This window comes from Pongo abelii, chromosome 19, assembly GCF_028885655.2.
Source record: "Pongo abelii isolate AG06213 chromosome 19, NHGRI_mPonAbe1-v2.0_pri, whole genome shotgun sequence".
Taxonomy (NCBI): Eukaryota; Metazoa; Chordata; class Mammalia; order Primates; family Hominidae; genus Pongo; species Pongo abelii.
Genome location: NC_072004.2, coordinates 57,611,715 through 57,631,938, shown reverse-complemented (window position 1 = coordinate 57,631,938; position 20,224 = coordinate 57,611,715). Strand labels below are relative to the sequence as shown.

General features: G+C 47.2%; 1 protein-coding gene and 1 long non-coding RNA gene across 3 annotated transcripts in view; one reads left to right on the top strand and one right to left on the bottom strand.

The window, feature by feature from the left end:
- LPO (lactoperoxidase) overlaps window positions 1-20,224 on the top strand; it is a 48,173-nt gene that overhangs the window by 19,900 nt on the left and 8,049 nt on the right. Inside the window, exons 2-9 of the mRNA XM_054535654.2 lie at window positions 2,831-2,908; window positions 3,861-3,948; window positions 7,330-7,490; window positions 8,909-9,026; window positions 9,411-9,540; window positions 10,251-10,457; window positions 12,015-12,339; window positions 14,665-14,825. Of these exons, the coding sequence (XP_054391629.2) occupies window positions 2,831-2,908; window positions 3,861-3,948; window positions 7,330-7,490; window positions 8,909-9,026; window positions 9,411-9,540; window positions 10,251-10,457; window positions 12,015-12,339; window positions 14,665-14,825 (1,268 nt within the window). The remainder of the gene's footprint in view (window positions 1-2,830; window positions 2,909-3,860; window positions 3,949-7,329; window positions 7,491-8,908; window positions 9,027-9,410; window positions 9,541-10,250; window positions 10,458-12,014; window positions 12,340-14,664; window positions 14,826-20,224) is intronic.
- Window positions 725-9,721, bottom strand: LOC129051089 (uncharacterized). Of its 2 annotated transcripts, XR_008515131.2 has the most exons (4): window positions 9,223-9,721; window positions 8,791-8,859; window positions 5,033-5,156; window positions 725-4,376 (listed from the first exon to the last, which is right to left on the bottom strand). It is a non-coding gene; the product is annotated as an uncharacterized LOC129051089 (long non-coding RNA). The 2 variants fall into 2 exon arrangements; XR_010137959.1 differs by having other exon boundaries at window positions 8,743-9,721.

Sequence of the window (20,224 nt, the reverse complement as noted above, 5' to 3'; positions counted from 1 at the left end):
GCATTTGGTCTGGGTTTTGAAGGAAGAATAGGAGTTTATTAGGCAGAGAGTGTATTGTATAGGGAAGAGCATGAGTAGAGGCATGGGATTGTGGACCAGCCTGGCATTTGAGGGGCAAAGGCTGTGGCTCTGTCTCCAGATAGTGCTTCATGTCCCAGGGAAGGCTCCAGGCTTTGCTGCAAACCGAAGGGCTTGGGAAATGGTTTCTGCACTCACCATGTTGATAAGAATGTGGATAAATATCTACACATCACAGAAGCCTCTTGTTGGCCTCTTACACTCTAAAGCCCCATGGCCTCTTGCCCTGTGTGGTTCTGGCTGCAGACAGTGTCCCTCTAGAATCTTTTTGCACACCCCCTTTTCAGTGACATGACCATGTATTTACCTGGCTCTGATTTTTGTTCACACCCTTCCTTCACACCCACCAGGAACACTGCCCAAGACATGGGAAAATAATTTATCTCTGGCCTTGAAGTACCCCCTCCTCCACTCTCCAGTGAGGAGAGCATGAAGGGGGTCCCAAAGAAGAGGAGAGGAGAATTGAGTATTTAAGTATTGTTTCCCGTTCAAATTTCTCAACTTTCATGTCTTCTTCTATGATTTTGTCTTCCTCAGTCTGTCTCAGATGATGTCTTTTAAAAAAATGGACTAACTTTTTACTTTGTGTTTGTCATTTATTATGAAATGCATTAGTCATTCAAAGAATGATATAATGAATGCTTGTGCCCACAGCCCTCTTTAAAAAAATCAATGATATGGTGGTTGCCAGGAGCTGGCGGGAAGGGGAAATAGGGGGTTGGTGTTCAATGGGTATAGGGTTTCAGTTTTTACAGGATGAAAATGTTCTAGAGATCCATTGTGCAACATGTGAATATACCTAACATTACAGTACTGTAGAGTTTAAATGACTAGGATGCTAAATTTTATGCTATGTGGATTTTTGTTGTTGTTGTTCTTTTCTTTTCTTCTTTTTTTCTTTGAGACAGAGTCTCACTCTGTCGCCCAGGCTGGAGTGTAGTGGTGCAATCTTGGCTCACTGCAACCTCCACCTCCCAGGTTCCAGCGATTCTCCTGCCTCAGTCTCCCGAGTAGCTGGAATTGCTGGTGTCTGCCACCACGCCTGGCTAATTCTTGTATTTTTAGTAGAGACAGTGTTTTACCATGTTGGCCAGACTGGTCTCCAACCCCTGACCTCAAGTGATCTGCCTGCCTCAGCCTCCCAAAGTGCTGGGATTACAGGCATGAGCCACCACACCTGGCCATGTTTTTTTACCATAGTTTGTTTTTTAAAGTCAATGATACCTTTTCCTCCAAAACCATAATCTCTGTTTGTCTGAAGGGCAGATTTCTGCTAACCCAATGAACCCTGCAATGGGTCCCCTGAAGTTGCAAAGTATGGTGACAGAGGGATAGGAGGTCACAGACTCTCTTCCTCCTTGGGGCCATGCAAGTGTAAGGACAAGAGCCCACTGAGAGGTCAAGCTGTTTGAGAACTCATCTTGGGGTGGGGGGAAGTAACAGAGAGAATCTTGGCCAGAGAGGTATTTATTCATGCCTTGCCCTTTCTCTAGAGTTAGCTGACAAAACGTACAACAAGATACAAATTATTAGGGGGACCACAAAAGGGCAGAGGGAAAAATTGGAGGCGGGCAGGGGTGAAGGAGGCTGAAATGACCTGATCCAGATACAGAGTTCTCCTGGTCTGGCCTGTTCCAAGGGGAGATGATTTGGAGAGGGTCTGCAAGACAGGCGGGGAGGTCTGTCAGGCAAAGCTCCAGAACTACGATTTCTCTCTGGGAGCTGAGCCTTGGGGAGACATGGCTGGGGGGCAACCTGAGGCTGCTCTCACTGGTGTGCTTCTGGATTCCACCAGTGAATGCTGTGCTGCAGGGAGAGCCCAGGCACTCTTGTGAAAGCTGAGGAGCCTCTCAGGACCATGGTCTAAACACGCAATCATTCCATCTGCACGCTGTGGCTGCCTCCCTGGGCTGGAGCCAGAATCTCCTCAGAAGATGTATGGGGTCTGCTCCACTAAGCCCAATGAAGACCCTCATCAGAAAACAAAGCTGCACAAATTTCAGTCCAAAGACTTGCGTTTAGAGTTAAAGCTCATGGCGAAGGGGTTAATCCATGAGCTGGAATCTTTCCAGGCATCCTGGGGCACAGCTATGGGCTCAGGGGAGCTCTGAGCTTTGTCATAACTTTCTTTCAGTATTGCCATCAAGTTGGCACTTTGAGGGAAGGGGAAGCCCCTGCCACGTTTCCGAAGGGAGGTGCTGAGTGTCTGCCTCTCAGGCATTCTCCCCTGGGGCTGGACCAGAGGAAACTGGCTTGCAGGGAGCAATGCATCCTGGAGGGAAGGAGGGAGGGGAACTCAAAGGCAGGCTCCAGCCTTGGCAACAGCGTTTCTCACACCTGTGACAAGACAGGTACAGCATCTCCGGACCACAGGCTGTCAGGGCAGAATTGAACATTCTGGATCACTTGGTCCCACCTCCTCCCATAGCAAGCCAGGACCCCAGAGATGTTAAGTAACCTGCCCAAGGTCACAGGGCTATTTGGAGCAAATGCAGAATGATAACTCAGGGCTTTAGATCCTGAAGCCTGAGTTCTTTCTCTTCCACCATGGCTTCTCCTCTTTCCGTCTCTCCCAGTACCTAGCACGGGCCTGTGTATATGGTAGATGCTTCATTCATTAATGTGGTTTCTCATTTCCTGTTCCAATGTTAGGGTGTCTGGCGCTCCTTGGGCTTTCTCTGCTTTCTGTGATTCAAACCCTCCCACTTGGGCTCTAGAGAGGCTCATAGTGTGATCCTCCCTCTCGTTTCAGTGATGAGGGTCCTTCTCCATCTCCCAGCCCTCCTGGCTTCCCTCGTCTTGCTTCAGGCTGCAGCATCTGCCACAAGAGGTGAGTGTCTCCCTTTACAGGTTTTCTGGGGGCTGCTGTCACAAAGCACACCAACTGGATGGCCTAACACAACAGAAATGTATTCTCTCACAGTCCGGGAGGATAGAAGTCCAAAATCAAGGTGTTGGCAGGGCTGTGCTCCCTCTGAAGGCTCTAGGGAAGAATGCTTCCTTTCCTCTTCCAGCTTCTGGTGGCCCTGGTGTCCTTGGTGTTCCCTGGCTTGTAGCTGCAACACTCCAATCTCTGCCTCAGTCTTTGCATGGCCTTTTTCTTTGTGTGTCCTCTCCTCTTCTCATAAAACCACCATTTATTGGATTTAGGGCCAATGCTAAGGCAGCATGACCTCATTTTAATTCATAACATCTACAAAGACCCTCCTTCCAAATAAGGTCACATTCTGAGGTCACATTCTGAGGTTCCATGCAGATGTGAATTTTGGGAGGGCCATTATTTAACCCACTACACTCTCCTTGTTGAGAAAACAGATCCTGTCCTCCATGCTCCAGACCCCAATACAAGAGGTAACAGGGAATCCCACCATTACTCTCATGCCATCCCCTTCTCTACGTCAGGGTCCTGGTGATCAGTGGGTCCTCTTTGATGAACTTGAGATAGTCCATGAGACCATCTCACCAGGAACCAGAAAAACCCCCACAGTCCAGTAGCCCAAGCCACCCTGAGTGGCCACACTCCCTCTTCATCCCATCTCTGGGCATTCTAGTGAGATCTCAAAGAGCAATTTTGACATCTTGTTTAAGATCCAAGAGTATTCTTCCCATTCTGTGCTTTTTCCCCTTAAGGACTCTTATGAAACTTTCCTAATCTTGATCTCTTGCCTGCCCAGATTTGAGGGGTGGGGGTAATGGCTGAGAAAGAGGGAGACAAAAGCAGAAGACATCGCAAAGGAGTGGTGTCTGACATCCTACTTCCTGCTCCCCACTCCAACCCCAAGCACAGACTACCAGAACCTCTGCCATCTCCGATACTGTGAGTCAGGCCAAGGTCCAAGTCAACAAGGCCTTCCTGGACTCCCGAACCAGGTACGTGAGACACACACACACACACACACACACACACACACACACTTCCCTTCACAGGCTTCCTGTTCATGATAAGCACATCTAGGCCAGCCCGGATGAGCCAATGAGGCAAACAATGATAAAACTTACCCTTCCATCCTCCTAGCCCTCCAAGTACATGACAAGTAGGAGCAATAGCCCACAATTCCTAAAGTCTTCAGCCTGTACATCACCTGAAAGAGGACATCTAATCTAACCCTAGAAGGACTTTCTTCCACTTGGCCCAATGTTTCCTTGGGCCATGCATTCCAGAGTCCCAGAAAGCCTCTCAGTAAAAGTTCTTCATTCATCCAGCTGATATTGATTGATTCAGCGAGGTCCACCAGAAGCCGAATCCGAGCCCTGCATTCAGGTGCAGGTGGCGTATTAGGGGAATGCTCACAAGGAAACTGTGATGGGGTAAAGAAGCAGGAGAAGTGAAGGGGGAGGTTAGACAAATAAAGTGGCTTCAGGTCTAGCCTCAGCCTGACCCCACAGGGAGACCTAGAGCAGAAGTTGCTCCTCAGAGCCTGTCCCATCTTGGAGCGAGGGAGCAGAGCCCTCATCTGCCCACATCCGTCAGACATGGCTGCAGGCTTGCAGGTGGCTGAGAGGTGTTGCGGCACACCTGTGGAATTCCCGGGCACCCCCAGCCAGGCCACTCCAGTGGCTCAGAAGCAGGCACCCAACAAGGTTACTGGAGTGAGCCTGTAGCAGATGCACCCGTGGCAGCAAGGGGAAGAGCCCAGGGCCCACAGGGCACCAGTAGAGTCAACTGCCCTCCAATCCTGTACAGGGGCAACGTGGGCACCTTCCCTCAGGAAATGCACACTCTAGAGAGAGGGCAGACATTGAGAAAAAAAGTAACCTTATTCTTTCCTCTCGCTGTCCCTTTACACTGGACCTGGGCCTCCACTCACTCCTCCTCAGCCCTTGAATGAACTCTCAAGCCGTCAGATAACTTTTTTGGTGACTTAGATGATAAAACACGCTCTGGACACTTCTTGTCCCCAGACCAGGATTATCTCAGGAATTAAAGTGTCAGCATAAGAAGATAAAGCCAGACCTGCTCTCTTCCTTCAGCTCAGAACTGCTTGAGGCCTCTGGCGGGAAAAGAGAGTGCAGTCTCCTTCTCCCTCTTTTTGGGGCTCCTCCTTTCCAGCCTGGGTTTCTGCTCCTTGGGGGTTAAGCTGAGGGAGGAAGGAAAAAGGGGTGGTGAGTCTACATCCCCTGAACAGCTCAGTCCTCAAGGAAGCTCTCTCTCTCTCTCCCCTTGGGTGCTTTCCTAGTTTCAGAGAGAGATTCTGCTGCCAACTCTGTGATCTGGAAAATTCTCTGGCCAGTGGCTCCCAGCTCTAACCCTCTCTGCCTGGGAGCATTGGGCCCACTCCTTCACCCCTCCCCACCCTGTCTTGGGGCAGGTCCCTTTTAAGCAGCCTCCAGAAGACTAGCAGCTTCGCCCTGCTGTTGAGGCAGTGCAGATTCCAGATTCCGCCCCTCTCTCTGTGCTCTCAGGACACTGCTCTTCAGGCAGGTGTCAAACCCCAGCCATGACTCCAGGACACACAGTCAAGCCCTCCTCCTAAGCCCTTTCTCCCTAGAATTAAACTAGCAAAGGAGGATCCCCGTGGTGCTGGGAGGGAAGTGCCCAGTATTTCTGCAAATGTCTCCAAAGGAAAATTCTCTCTCCCTCCTCAAATTCAATCTCTTTATAGCCTCAAGATGGGGGACAGCATAAAAGCCACAAAACCGGTGTTCATACACCTCCTTTGCAAGTCCTGCACAGGCCAACCAGCGCCCTGCTTTGAAATGTGGAGGAGCCCTTCCCCGCTGAGTCCTTGGACTCAGGGGCCTCACAGAGACAGAACGAGTCACACTTAAACATTCTGTTACCCAAGTACACACACAGTGCAGTGACTCACAATTTATGATAAGGAAAATGAAGGAAATAAACAAGGCAAGGGATGCCACTCTAGGCACAGGGATCAGGGAAGCCTGTTGGAGAATGGGAAGGAGCCACCCAGGCAGAGGGCATGGGGGTGGCATTCCAGGCACTGCAACAGCATAGGGTCTGAGGCAGGAAAGACCGTGGGTGCTCAGGAAAAGGAAGGCCAGTGGAGGCAGAAGACAAGGAGGATCACGCATAAGGTGAGAGCAGAGAGGTGTGTCGCCCCAGGGTAAGCCATTAGAACACTTGAATCAGCGGTGGCATGGTCTGATTTTTATGCTAAAAAGATCACTCCAGCAGCCCTGTGGAGAACGAATGAGAAGAGGACAGGAGTGGAAGTAAGAGCTGTCTAGATGGGAGAGGATGACGGCTGGGACTGGGGTGGAGACTGTGGAGACGGCAAAGAGGTCCTTCCAAGACCCTGCCTGCCCCCAACAGAGCCCAGCCCCAGGGCAGAGCAGGAGGTGAGTCCCTGGTGAATCTGTGTTCAGGCAGAGGAAGCATGCAGAGCCTAGGGCGGGGCGGGAAAGGAAGGAACATCTGGAACCTTGGATGGGACCTTACAGGCTAAGCCCAGGGAGGCCCAGCGGCCTGCCTGCCTTTGTTCATGGTGTGAGGTGGGGACTCTAAAATACCTTGCAGCAGCCCCTCTGGGACCCGGCTGATGGAGACAGTGATGCTCACACATGCGAGTGTGTGCTCTGTGCAGATGCAGCTCTGGGGGCCCTACATTCATTCCTCCCCAAAATCCTAGGAAGTGCTGAATCGAACTGTAGAAAACAGCTGTTTTCTAGGTCAAAAATGATGAAACAACATGGTTCAACCTAAGGTTACTATCATTATTTTCATCATACCGATAAGGAAACTGAGTACAAAGAGCTTAAGTAATTTGCCTCAAGGGCACACAACTAGAAAGTGGCAGTCAGGAGCCAATCCCAGTCAGTCTATCCCAAAGTCCATACAGAAGTCTCTGATGGGAGAAAATTGTGATTCTCAATTCATAAATGAGGGGAAGTCACTCAGAGGTCATATAATTAAACCAATCCTGGTGGAACCCAAATCCACCCCTGTGTCTGTCCAGCTCTAAGCCCACTTTAGGCTAGCAGGGTCCAAGATAACTTTCTAGAATGATGAAATGTTCTATATCTGCACTGTCCAACATTGTCATCACTAACCACACCTGGCTATTGAGCACTTGAGGTGTGCCTAGTGCTGCTGAAGAACTGAATTTTTAATTTTAATTTTAATAAGTTTCAATTTAAATAGCCACATGTGGTTAGTGGCTGCTGTATTGGACAGTGCAGCAGCCTGGGTTATGAGGCCATGTTGTACACACACCCCTCCCACCCCTCCAGCGGCCCCCAGCCCCCTTCCTACAGGGTCCAGGCCATGATCCCCATCTCCCTCCACTGTAGGCTGAAGACTGCCATGAGCTCTGAGACTCCCACCAGCCGACAGCTCTCAGAATACCTCAAGCATGCCAAAGGCCGGACGCGCACAGCCATCCGCAACGGACAGGTGTGGGAGGAGTCTTTAAAGAGACTGAGGCAGAAGGTGTCCTTGACCAATGTCACAGGTACAGAAAACCCACCAGCCCTCTGTGGCAGGAAGGGGTCATCTCCCCACAGGAGAAAGCAGAGGCCACCCAAAGCTGCACTTCCTGTCGAGAGCTATCCACTCAGAGGAACACTCCTGTGTCTCCCTTCTTAGACCCGCAGACGAGACTGGCAGAGCAAGGAGGGGCTTAGAGGACAGCTAGGGCAATGCTGTTTTTGCAGAGGAAGAAACTGAGACCTAGCAAGCTCACATTGCCGACTCCAAGTGAGGAGACATTGGCGCTCTTTGTATAACACCGTCCTTTGGCCTCTGCCCAAAGGAAGTGCTAAAGTCAATAAACATGGGTTCCTTGTCCTAAATCACAGTGTCACCACTTCCTCTAGTAGAGGGGACATTTAAGCCATGTGTGTCAGGGGGATTTACTGGGAAAATGTCACAGGAGCTAAGATTTCCATCTGTTCTGGGTAAGATGGAGCTATCAGTAAATGAACTTAACTGATGGCTTGGTCATGGCCTCCTCCATCCCCTCCACTCTCACCCCCAACCAAATGCCACAGCCCACAGAGGCTCATGAGGAAGGGGTTTGGTCCTGACAGGAGGAAAAGGCTGCAGGTTCTCCCTGGGAAAACATCAAGTGAGGGGGGATACCTGGCCCTGGAGTCGGGCAAATTCCAAAGCTCCAAAAGAAGGAAACTGGGACAAGGTAAGAAGTAGGAAGCACTTTGACCTCTGAAATCCAAAAGGTTCTGAGAGCTGAAATCCTGCCACCTTTCAGAGATGGCCCCCCTGAAGAAGTCCCCATGAGCCAGATTCCCTCACCTCCCTGTCCTTGCAGACGCCAGGGTGGATGAGGGTATGTGTTCAGAAGTGGGCATCTCTCTCCACTCTGTGCCCACACTGAACACTCTGATGCCTAAAGCCCCCCTACTCTGTCACTCCTCCCACAACACTTGCCCCTCACTGAAAAATTACCTGTCCCTTCCCAACCTTTGTCCTAGCTATGTCCCTGCTTGCTTGGTACTTCAGATGTAAACGAAGCTTTAGAAGAAAGCAGTCTTATCACACTAACTCATACTAACATATGCTTAACCTCCCGGGGTATTTCCATTCTAAAAGAAAGATCTGTCAATTTAAATGAATCTGGACCTGGTATACCAGGAATTACTGGCAATTCTGGGGACATTCCCAGTTACTCTATGTGGCCTTGGGCAAGTCTCTTGAACATTGTGTTCTCATTTTCTTCCTTGTAAAATGGGAATAAAATGTATTACCTTAATGTGCTGTCAGATTAATTGAGAAACCACTTGAGAAACGCTTACTTAGAATGGAATGCATTCCAAAACATGCAGGTTCACCTCTGGTCTCCATTTCCTGCCTCCCACGGGTGCCTGTGAATGGAGAAAGAACTCAGTCCCTTTGGGGTCCCTTCTGTTTCAGATCCCAGCCTGGACCTGACTTCACTGTCTCTGGAGGTGGGCTGTGGTGCTCCTGCTCCCGTGGTGAGATGCGACCCGTGCAGCCCTTACCGCACCATTACGGGAGACTGCAACAACAGGTGGCGGGGCTTGGGGTGTGGGGGCCGACCCTTCCAGCCACCCCGCCCCGCCCAGGCCTTTGTCCCTTGGGCACTCCAGGCAGATCTGCCACTGTCTTGCCCACCTGGGCTGGCGTTCCCACCTTCACCACCTTCTCAAGATCGCGCGTCTCCAGCCCTCTCCCGCCAGCCCACTATGTGTCTCTGGAAGCGGCACCTTTCCCCGGGGCGGGGGGAGCCCCGCGCCTTCAGGGGGTGGGGACAGCTCAGAGACCCCACATTTGAGAGGCCCCCTTCTCTGCGTCTCCTCTGCCTCGAGCAGAGGCTCCTTCCCCCATGGGGTCCTGGGCTTTGGAGCCCCGGAGCCGGCCTGCCGAAGCTCAGCGAGGATCGTGCTGGTTTCAGGAGGAAGCCTGCGCTGGGCGCCGCCAACAGGGCTCTGGCGCGCTGGCTGCCCGCGGAGTACGAGGACGGGCTCTCCCTGCCCTTCGGCTGGACGCCGGGGAAGACGCGCAACGGCTTCCCTCTCCCGCTGGTGAGGGCAGGCAGGGCGGCGGTGAAGGATGGAAGCCAAAGGGGACGGGATGCAGTACCCAAACACGCAGGGAACGGAGGAGGAGGGATCGGTGGGGGCAGCAGGGGTGCTGCGATGGAGATCTGCACAGACCCCCACCTTCCGCTAGAGGGCAGCAGAGCCCGGAGCCCGGAGCCCGGCCACGTGGTCGTCACGTCCCGGCCGCCGCAGGCCAGATACCCTGGGGTCTCCCGGGCAGATGGCCTCGCTGCCCCATCCCGCTCGCGCTTACCCCAGCCCCCGCCCCTGGAGTGCATCAGCTGTTGTTTGCCTGAAGGTCCTATTTGTTGGCCTTATCGAGCTGGCAGCCCCTACCCAGAGCCCCTCTCCTATTCCTGGACACCTGGCACCTCCATAGCTCGCATTTCAGAGGCAGCCTGTCCTTTGTTTTCCCTCTCTTAGTGGAAAGGGCACTGGCCTGGCAAGTCATCAAGTCATACAGATCTGGGTTCAATCCCATCCCTATCCCTTTGTAGCGGCAGGACCTTGGAGAACTGACTTCACCTGTCCAGGATTCAATCTCCCCCTTTACAGAATAGGCTAATGCCACCCACCTCACAAACTCCTTGTAGGGATTAAGTGTACTTGTAACATGGTAGGTAGTTAATAAGCTGTAGTTGCATCTGATCTTTTTCCTCTAATCTGCCCTCCCCTTCTTTCTCCATCTGTAGGCCCGGGAGGTATCTAACAAGATTGTTGGCTATCTGAATGAGGAGGGTGTTCTGGACCAAAACAGGTCCCTGCTCTTCATGCAGTGGGGTCAGATTGTGGATCACGACCTGGACTTTGCCCCTGACACCGAGCTGGGGAGTAGCGAGTACTCCAAAGCCCAGTGTGATGAGTACTGTATCCAGGGAGACAACTGCTTCCCCATTATGGTAGGGCCCTGCAGCTGGGCGTCTCTGACTAGCCCCCTGCCCACCCTGATGTAGCAGACATTCCCAGCTCATCAGCTAGGATCTCTGGATAGATCTTGGATACTGATTTGGTAGTTTCCCATGCCTCACGTGTCCATTCATTCACTCATCCGTTTATTCAGTAAATAGACATTGACTACCCCATACCAGGCAGTACACTAAGCGCTGAGGATTCCAAAGTGAACAGGACACTGCACCTGCTCTCAAGAACAAAGGGCCAGTGTGGGAATTGGACAAGTAAACTACTGATAGCAGAATGGGAACACTGGAGAAGGTTGTCTACATTCCCGACCCAGCAGCATTGGTAACACCTGGGAGCTTATTAGAAATGTAAAATCTCAGTTGGGCAAGGTGGCTCATGCCTATAATCCCAGCACTTGGGGAAGCTGAGGTGGACAGATCACCTGAGGTCAAGAGTTTGAGACCAGCCTGGCCAACATGGTGAAACCTCATCTCTACTAAAAATACAAAAATTAGCCTGGCGAGGTGGCACATGCCTGTGGTCCCAGCTACTCAGGAGGTTGAGGCAGGAGAACCGCTTGAACCTGGGAGGCGGAGGTTGCAGTGAGCCGAGATCACACCACTGCACTCCAGCCTGGGCAACAGAGAGAGACTCCAATTCAAAAAAGAAAAAAAAAAAGAAATGCAAAATCTCAAGTCTCACCCAAGATGTTAGGAAATAGATTCTACATTTTTACCAAGATCACCAGAGATTCATTTTATACATGATAAAGTTTATACTGCTGTACATCATTGTGGAGGATGACTTCAACTCCACTCAGAAGGACCTGAAACCTGGATGAATCCAAGTGAGCAGCAGGGATTTGTAGGGATTTCCATCCAGAAGGGAGAGGAGCTTGCAGCAATGCATCTTTTCTTATTATTCATGGGTATTACAGTTGGAGAGTCATTTATTTACTCAAAGAATAAATCGAGGCTATGTGCTGTGTTATAAAGAGCATAAACTGTGGAATGAAGCCAATGATCTGAATCCTACATCTTTCCCTTCCAGTGTATAAGTTCTTAGGCAACTTACTTAACTTTTCTGAGCCCCAGTTTTCTCATCTATAAAATGGAACTGAATTGTCCACCTTACAGGGTTTTTTTTGAGGACTGAGATGAGTTAAAGTATGCATAATTCCTGGCACATGGTAAGTCCAAAATAAATACATGGCAGCTGTCGTTAGTAGTAATTATTAACAAACCTGTTCCCACCTCGTGTCCTGCTTTCCTGTCCAGGGAGCTCAGGACTCCCTCCCCACCAGAAATTTGGAGCCCTCACTGTGAGGACTGAATGATTACCCTCAGCTCTTTCACACAACAGGATGTAATGAACTTCAGGATATTATGAACCCAGGGTGTGTAATGTCAGCAAGAAGTGTCTGGGGTCAGTGTCTGGTACCAGGGTCCCAGGAGGGCGCCATCAGCATCTTTGCATCCAGACTTGCCCTGGGGAGAGGTTGCCAGGGCCCAGCTGTTCCACCCCTGCCCAGTCACTTATGCCCACTCTCTCTGCAGTTCCCACCCAATGACCCCAAGGCGAGGACTCAAGGGAAATGCATGCCTTTCTTCCGAGCCGGGTTCGTCTGCCCCACTCCACCCTACAAGTCTCTGGCCCGAGAGCAGATCAACGCTCTGACCTCCTTCCTGGATGCCAGCTTTGTGTACAGCTCCGAGCCAAGCCTGGCCAGCCGTCTCCGCAACCTCAGCAGCCCCCTGGGGCTCATGGCTGTCAACCAGGAGGTCTCAGACCATGGACTACCCTACCTGCCCTATGACAGCAAGAAGCCAAGCCCCTGTGAGTTCATCAACACCACTGCCCGTGTGCCCTGCTTCCTGGCAGGTGAGTCTAGCCTGGGAACAGAAGGGCCCAAGGACAAGGGGATTATCCAGGGAAGCTTTACCACTGCCCCCTTCTTGTCATCTTTCTGGAAAAACGCACACTCAGCCATCGCTGTCCCTAGCACTGGTCCAGGACTAGCAGAAGGGCCCAGATGAATAAAGAATTCAAGAACATATGTTCACTGTAAAACAAAATCAGGAAGTCCAGAAAAGTAACAAAGAAAATAAAAAGAAAGTGCCAGGCATGGTGGCTCACGCCTGTAATCCCAGCACTTTGGGAGGCCGAGACTGGCAGATCATGAGGTCAGGAGATCGAGACCATCCTGGCTAACATGGTGAAACCCCGTCTCTTCTAAAAATACAAAAAATTAGCCGGGCGTGGTGGCACACCCCTGTAGTCCCAGCTACTCGGGAGGCTGAGGTAGAAGAATCACCTGAACCCAGGAGGCGGAGGTTGCAGTGAGCTGAGATCATGCCACTGCACTCCAGCCTGGGCAACAGAGCAAGACTCCATCTCAAAAAAAAAAAAAAAAAAAAAGAAAGAAAGAAAGAAAATAAAAGAAAAGGAAAAGAAAATTCACACAATCCCACTACCCACCAATAATCATCATTAACATTTTCATGCTTATTTTCCAGTATTTTTTCTGTCACAGATACAGTTCTACATTGTTTTACATAATCAGGTCTTACTATAAATAATGCTCCAAAACCTGACGTCTTCACTTAATCTACTCCATGCCATTAACTGTTCTTCTATGACATGATTTTTAATGGCTGCCTGGTATTTCATGACACATATTACCATCATTTATTTTCTCAACCCTACTTGGGGGAATTTAGTTATTTCCAGTTTTCCTGTGTTTTGTTGCTGTCGTTTAGGTAATGAACATCTTCATTGATAAATCTTTGTTCTCATTTTTAATACATTTATTAAGATAATTTCCCAGAAGAGGAAGTTCCAGATGAAGAGGAATGTATATTTTTAAAGCTTTTTATAACCTGGGGACAAAATCCCCACTCCATTCAGCCTGTGCACGACCAAAGCCCTGCCAATTCTATTCATTCCAGGTGCCCTCCTGGTCCTCTCTGTCTCCGGCTTCTAGAGGCCATCCCACCCTCCAACATCCTCTCTCTTTGGACAAACCCCCTGGCCACCCTGACATTGCAGAAGGCCAGCTCATAGGCCAAGATACCTTTATAGCTCTTTTGGATTTTGTGTTCACATATACCCCACATCAATCCAGACACAAAACTGAGTTCTTTTTTGTTTGTCATAAAAATATGCACTCACACCAAGAATTTGCAATTTTAAATAGACTTTCCTGGCCTGGTGCAGTGGCTCACGCTTGTAATCCCAACACTTTGGGAGGCTTAGGTGGGAGGATTGCTTGAGGCCACAAGTTCGAGACCAGCCTGGGCAACATAGCAAGCCCCTGTTTCTACGAAAAATTTAAAAACTAGCAACACGTGGTGGCACATGCCTGTAGTCCCAGCTACTCTGGAGGCTGAAGCAGGAGGATCAATTGAGCCCAGGAGGTTGAGGGTGCAGTTAGCCAAGATAATGCCATTGCACTTCAGCCTGGGCAACAGAGAAAGACTGTCTAGATAGATGATAGATAGATAGATAGATAGATAGATAGATAGATAGATGATAGATAGATAGATAGATGATAGATAGATAGATAGATAGATAGATAGATAGATAGATGATAGATAGATAGACTCCCCTAAGATTAGAGGGCACAGGGAGAAGTCCCTTATCCCCTTATGAGACACCTGGTCTTTGGCCATTTAACTGCTCCCCCATCCTTACTCCTCTCTCCCTCCCACTATAGACCCCCATCTCCAGATTATTCTCCCTTTATTACCCAGAGGAACTCAGCCCTACCCCAGCTCCTCACATCAAACCCGCATCCCTAAAACCTTCAAATTTGCTCTGTGAAGTAAAAAGCTCCTCATTCATTCGAAGCCCCCCTTCCTAGAAGGCAGTTGGGTTATAATTAGCAAAATGTGACTGTGTAGTTTATCACCACTAGCCTTTGTCACAGTGCTGTGATAGGCTTTATTCTCATTTTCATAGGTAAGGAGACCGAGGCTCAGAAGTGTTAAGTAACTTGTCCAAGGTCACACAGCTAAAAAGTGTGTATATAGAACTGAGAGTCAAACCTATGATTCAGTACCCCCTCCCCATCCCTCTTCACCTGATGGGAAGGAGGGCTTGTTGATGGTGGGGGGTGTCCTGTGGGGCACTATCATTTCTTTGTGCAGGTTACTGGGTCCTGGGGCTGTTAGGGAGAATCTACCTTCCTGCCTTCTGGGCTTTCAGGAGATTCTCGAGCCTCAGAGCATATTCTGCTGGCCACATCCCACACCCTCTTTCTCCGTGAGCATAACCGGCTGGCCAGAGAACTAAAGAGACTCAACCCTCAGTGGGACGGAGAGAAGCTCTACCAGGAAGCCCGGAAAATCCTGGGAGCCTTCGTGCAGGTAGGGAGTCCCAAGAGCACTGTCACCTGGTCCCACCTGGCTCCCATTCCTGGCTCTGCCCTCTGATCACTGCTGTGCCTCAGGCTCTCTCTTCTTTTCCCACACCTCCGTTTCCCCCGGCCCCTCTGCTGCCTGTCTCTTGTTGTCTCATTCTGTGAAATCCCCTTCCTTTCATTTCTTCAGCTTCTCTGTCTCAAAATGAATCTCTGGATTTGGAGTGTTGGAAAGTCACTTGTGGGTTGGTCCCTTCAGTGTGCCTGCCTGGGTGCCATTACTGGGACTATAGGCTCCTTCACTCCCGGGACTGCTACATCGCAGTGATTTGGGTTATTTTGATTTGATTCTCTTCTTTTTTAATTCTCTACAGCTAAGCCCATCTCATGGACATACTCAATGGATACTGTTGATTGGCTGATCAACTAACTAGAAGAGACTTACAAAGGTTGATGTGTTGATATTAACCATGCACATATTTTTTAAACATTTTATTTTGAAATAATTATAGATTCTAATATATTGCAATAGGAGGGGGTTTCAAAGGATGAGACAACAGGAGAGAAGCAGCAGAGAGGCCGGGGGAAGCAGAGGTTTGGGAACAGAGAAGGTAGCTGGAGGCGCAGCAGCGAGCAGAGGGCAGAGCCAGGAGTGGGAGCCAGGTGGGCCCCGGTGGCAGGGCTCTTGGGCCTCCCTCCGTGCAGATTATTAGATTCTAAGAATTGTACAGGAAATTTTTAAAAATGTACAAGGAGGTCCCATGCACCCCTCACTCAGTCTCCTCCTTACATTAGCATGTAAGTGCTAATGTCTTACATAACCAAGATACACTGGCAAAACCAGGAAGTTAACATTGATATAAACCATAGAGCTTACTCAGATCTCACCAGTTATAAATGCAATCATCTGTGTGTGTGTATGTGTCTGCATAGCTCTATGCAGTTTTATCACATATGTAGCTTCAAGTACTACCACAATAAAGACTCTTAACCGTACTGTCCCCTAAAACTCCCTCATGCTATCTCTTCATAGCCACATCCACCTTCACCCCTATATCCCTAACCCCTGACAAGCACTGGTCTGTTCTCCATCTCTATGTTATTTCACAGATGTTATATACATGGAATTATGCAACATGTATCCATCTGAGATGGGCTTTTTTCATTAAGCATAATATCTTTGAGGCTCATCCATGCTGTTGTGTATATAAATAGTTCATTCCTTTTTGTTGCTGAGTAGTATTCCATGGTATGAATGAACTACAATTTGTTTAACCATTCAACTTTTGAAGGGCATTTGGATAGTTTCCAGTTTGAGATTATTATGAATAAAGCTACTATAAACATTCAAACATAAGTTTCTGCATGAAAAGAAATGTTTATTTCTTTGAGATACATGCCTAAGAGTGCAATTGCTAGGTCACATGGTAAGTCCATTTTTAGGGTTTTTTTTTTAATTTTTTTTTAATTTTTTAATTTTGTGGGTACATAGTAGGCGTCTATATGTATGGGGTACATTAGATGGCTTGATAAGGGCATACAATGTGAAATAAGAACATCATGAAGAATGGGGTATCCTGCTGGGCACGGTGGCTCATGCCTGTAATCCCAGCACTTTGGGAGGCTGAAGTGGGCAGATCATAAGGTCAAGAGATTGAGACCATCCCTGCCAACATGGTGAAACCTTGTCTCTACTAAAAATACAAAAATTAGCTGGGCTTGGTGGCATGCGCCTGTAGTCCCAGCTACTCGGGAGGATGAGACAGGAGAATCGCTTGAACCCAGGAGGTGGAGGTAGGAGGTGGAGGTTGCAGTGAGCCAGGATCACACCACTGCACTCCAGCCTGGGCAACAGAGTGAGACTCCCTTTCAAAAAAAAAGAATGAGGTATCCATCCTCTCAAGCATTTATACATTGAGTTACAAACAATCCAGTTACACTCTTATTTTAAAATGTACAATTAAGATAAGTTATTATTAACTATAGTCACCCTGTTGTGCTATCAAATAGTAGGAATAGTAGGTCTTACTCTTTTTTTTTTTTTGGAGATAGAGTCTTGCTCTGTCGCCCAGGCTTCCTCAGCCTCCTGAGTAGCTGGGGTTTCAGGCGCCTGCCACCGCGTCCTGCTGATTTTTGTATTTTTAGTAGAGATAGGGTTTCACCTTGTTGGCCAGGCTGGTCTCAAACTCCTGACCTTAAGTGATCCATCCACCTCGGCCTCCCAAAATGCTGAGATTACAGACATGAGCCACCTCGCCCGGCCATCATTCTATTTTTTGGTACCCACTAACCATCTCCACCTCCGCCCCCTACAGCCCCTCATTACCCTTCCGAGGATCTGGTAACCATCTTTCTACTTTCTATGTCCATGAGTTCAATTGTTTTGATATTTAAATCCCACAAATAAATGAGAACATGCCATGTTTGTCTTTCTGTGCCTGGCATATTTCACATAACATAATGATTTCCACTTCCATCCATGTTGTTGCAATTGACTAGATTTCATTCTTTTTTATGGCTGAATAGTACACCATTGTGTATATGTATCACATTTTCTTTATCCATTCATCTGTTGATGGACACAAGTTGCTTTCAAATCTTAGCTATTGTAAACAGTGCTGTAAAAAATGTAAGAGTGCGGATATCTCTTTGATATACTGATTTTATTTCTTTTGGGTATACACCCAGTAATGAGATTTCTGGATCATATGGCAGCTCAATTTTTAGTTTTCTGAGGAATCTCCAAACTGTTTTCCATAGTGGTTGTACTAATTTACATTCCTGCCAACAGTGTACAAGGATTCCCTATTCTCCACATTCTTGCCAGCATTTGTTATTGCCTGTCTTTTTTATATAAGTTATTTTAACTGGGGTGACATAATATTTCATTGTAGTTTTGATTTGCATTTCTCTGATGATCAATGACATTGAGCACCTTTTCATATGCTTGTTTGCCATTTGTATGTCTTCTTTTGAGAAACGTCTATTCAAATCTTTTGCCTATCTTTTGATTGGATTATTAAATTTTTTTTCTATAGAGTTGTTTGAGCTTCTTATATATTCTGGTTATTAATCCTTTGTCAGAAGGGTAGTTTGCAAATATTAATATTTTCTCCCATTCCGTGGGTTATCTCTTCACTTTGTTGATTGTATCCTTTGTTGTGCAGAAGCTTTTTAACTTGATGTGATCCCATTTGTCCATTTTTGCTTTGGTGGCCTATGCTTGTAGGATAGTACTCAAGACATTTTTGCCCAGACCAATGTCTGGAGATTTTCCACAATGTTTTCTTGCAGTAGTTTCACAGTTTGAGGTCTTAGATTTGTCTTTAATCCATTTTGATTTCATTTTTATATATGGGTAAAAGATAGGCGTCTAGTTTTATTCTCCTGCATATGGATATCCAGTTTTCCCAGCACCATTTATTGAAGAGACTGTCTTTTCCCCAGTATATGTTCTTGGCATCTTTGTTGAAAATGAGTTAACTGTAGATGTGTGGATTTGTTTCTGGGTTCTCTATTCTGTCACATTGGTCTTTGTGTCTGTTTCTATGCCAGTACCATGCTGTTTTGGTTACTATAGCTCTGTAGTGTAACTTGAAGTCAGGTAATGTGATTCCTCTGGTTTTGTTCTTTTTGCTTAGGATAGCTTTGGCTACTCTGAGTCTTCTACTTTTAGTTTTAAAAGGAACTACCGAACTGTTTTTTAGAGTGGCTGTACCATTTACATTCCTATCAGCAATGTATGCATGATCCAATTTCTTAGCATCCTGATGGTGTCATCACCATTTTTTGTTTTATCCTTTCTGATAGGTGTGTAGTAATAGCTCATTGTTTTAATTTGCATTTCTCTAATGGCTGATAATGTTGAACATCTTTTCCTGTGCTCATTTGCCACTTGTGTATCCTCTTCAATAAAATACTTGTTCATATGTTTTGCCTATTTTCAAATTGGACTATTTGACTTGTAATGTTGAGGTTTGAGAGTTCTTTATGTATTCTAGACACAAGTCCTTTGTCAGATATGTGATTTGCAGAGATTTTCTCACAGTCTATAATTTGGTGGGGGTTTTTTTTTCATCCTCTTAAGAAGCTCTTTTGTAGAGCAAAAGCTTTTAATTTTAATGAAGTCCTTTTAATCAAATTTTCCTTTCCTGGATTGTGCATGTGGTGTCAAGTATCAGAACTCTTTTCCTGGTCCTAGGTCCCAAAGACTTTCTCCTGCTTTTTCCTTGTAGAAATTTTATAGTTTTACCCAAAACTATGATCCATTTTGGGTAAATTTTTGCGTAAAGTGTGAGGTTTAGGTCAAGATGCTTTTTTAAATTTTTTCTGGCTATGGATGTTGAATTGCTCCAGCACCACTTATTGAAAGGCTATTGTTTCTCCATTGAATTGCTTTTGTTTCTTTGGCAAAAAATATTTGGGCATATTTACATGGATCTATTTCTGGGTTGTCTATTCTCTTCCATTGGTTTGTATGTATGTCTATTCCTCTAATACCACAGTGCTCAATTACTGTAGCTATACAGTAAGCCTTAAAACACTTTATTCTTCTTTTTCAAAATTGTTTCGGATATTCTAGGATCTTTCCCTTTCCATACATATTATTAAATAAGTTTATGTATGTCTATCAAAAAACCCTATGGAAATTTTGACAGAAATTGCATTAAAATTATATATAAATTTAGGGAGAGTTGACATCTTTGCAATGTTGAGTTTTCCAATCTGTAAACTCAGTATGTCTCCCCAATCTTTAGATTTTTTATTTCTTTAATCAACATTTTGTAGTTTTATCACACAGATTCTGTACATGTTTTGTTAGATTTATACCTCAGTATTTCATTTTCGTTTTGTTTTGTTTTGAGACGGAGTCTTGCTCTGTCACCAGGCTGGAGTGCAGTGGCGCGATCTCGGCTCACTGCAACTTCCCGGGTTCAAGTGATTCTCCTGCCTCAGCCTCCTGAGTAGCTGGGATTACAGGCGCCTGCCACCACGCCCAACTAATTTCTGTATTTTTAGTAGAGACAGAGTTTCACCATGTTGGCCAGAATGGTCTCAATCTCTTGACCTCGTGATCCGCCCACCTCAGCCTCCCGAAGTGCTGGGATTACAGGCGTGAGCCACCATGCCCAGCCCAGTATTTCATTTTCTTTGAAGGAATTATAAATGGTATTACAGCTTTATTGCAGTTTCTACTTATTTTATCAGTGTATGAAAATATAATTGATTTTTTTATGTGTTGATTTTGTATCCTGTGACCTTACTGAATTCAATTATTTCTAGGCATTCTGCTGTAGATTGCTTGGATTTTCTACACAGGTAATCATGTAATATGCCAATAAAGACAGTTGTGTTTCTTCTTTTCTAATCTATATGATTTTTCTTTCTTTTTCTTGCCTTATTACG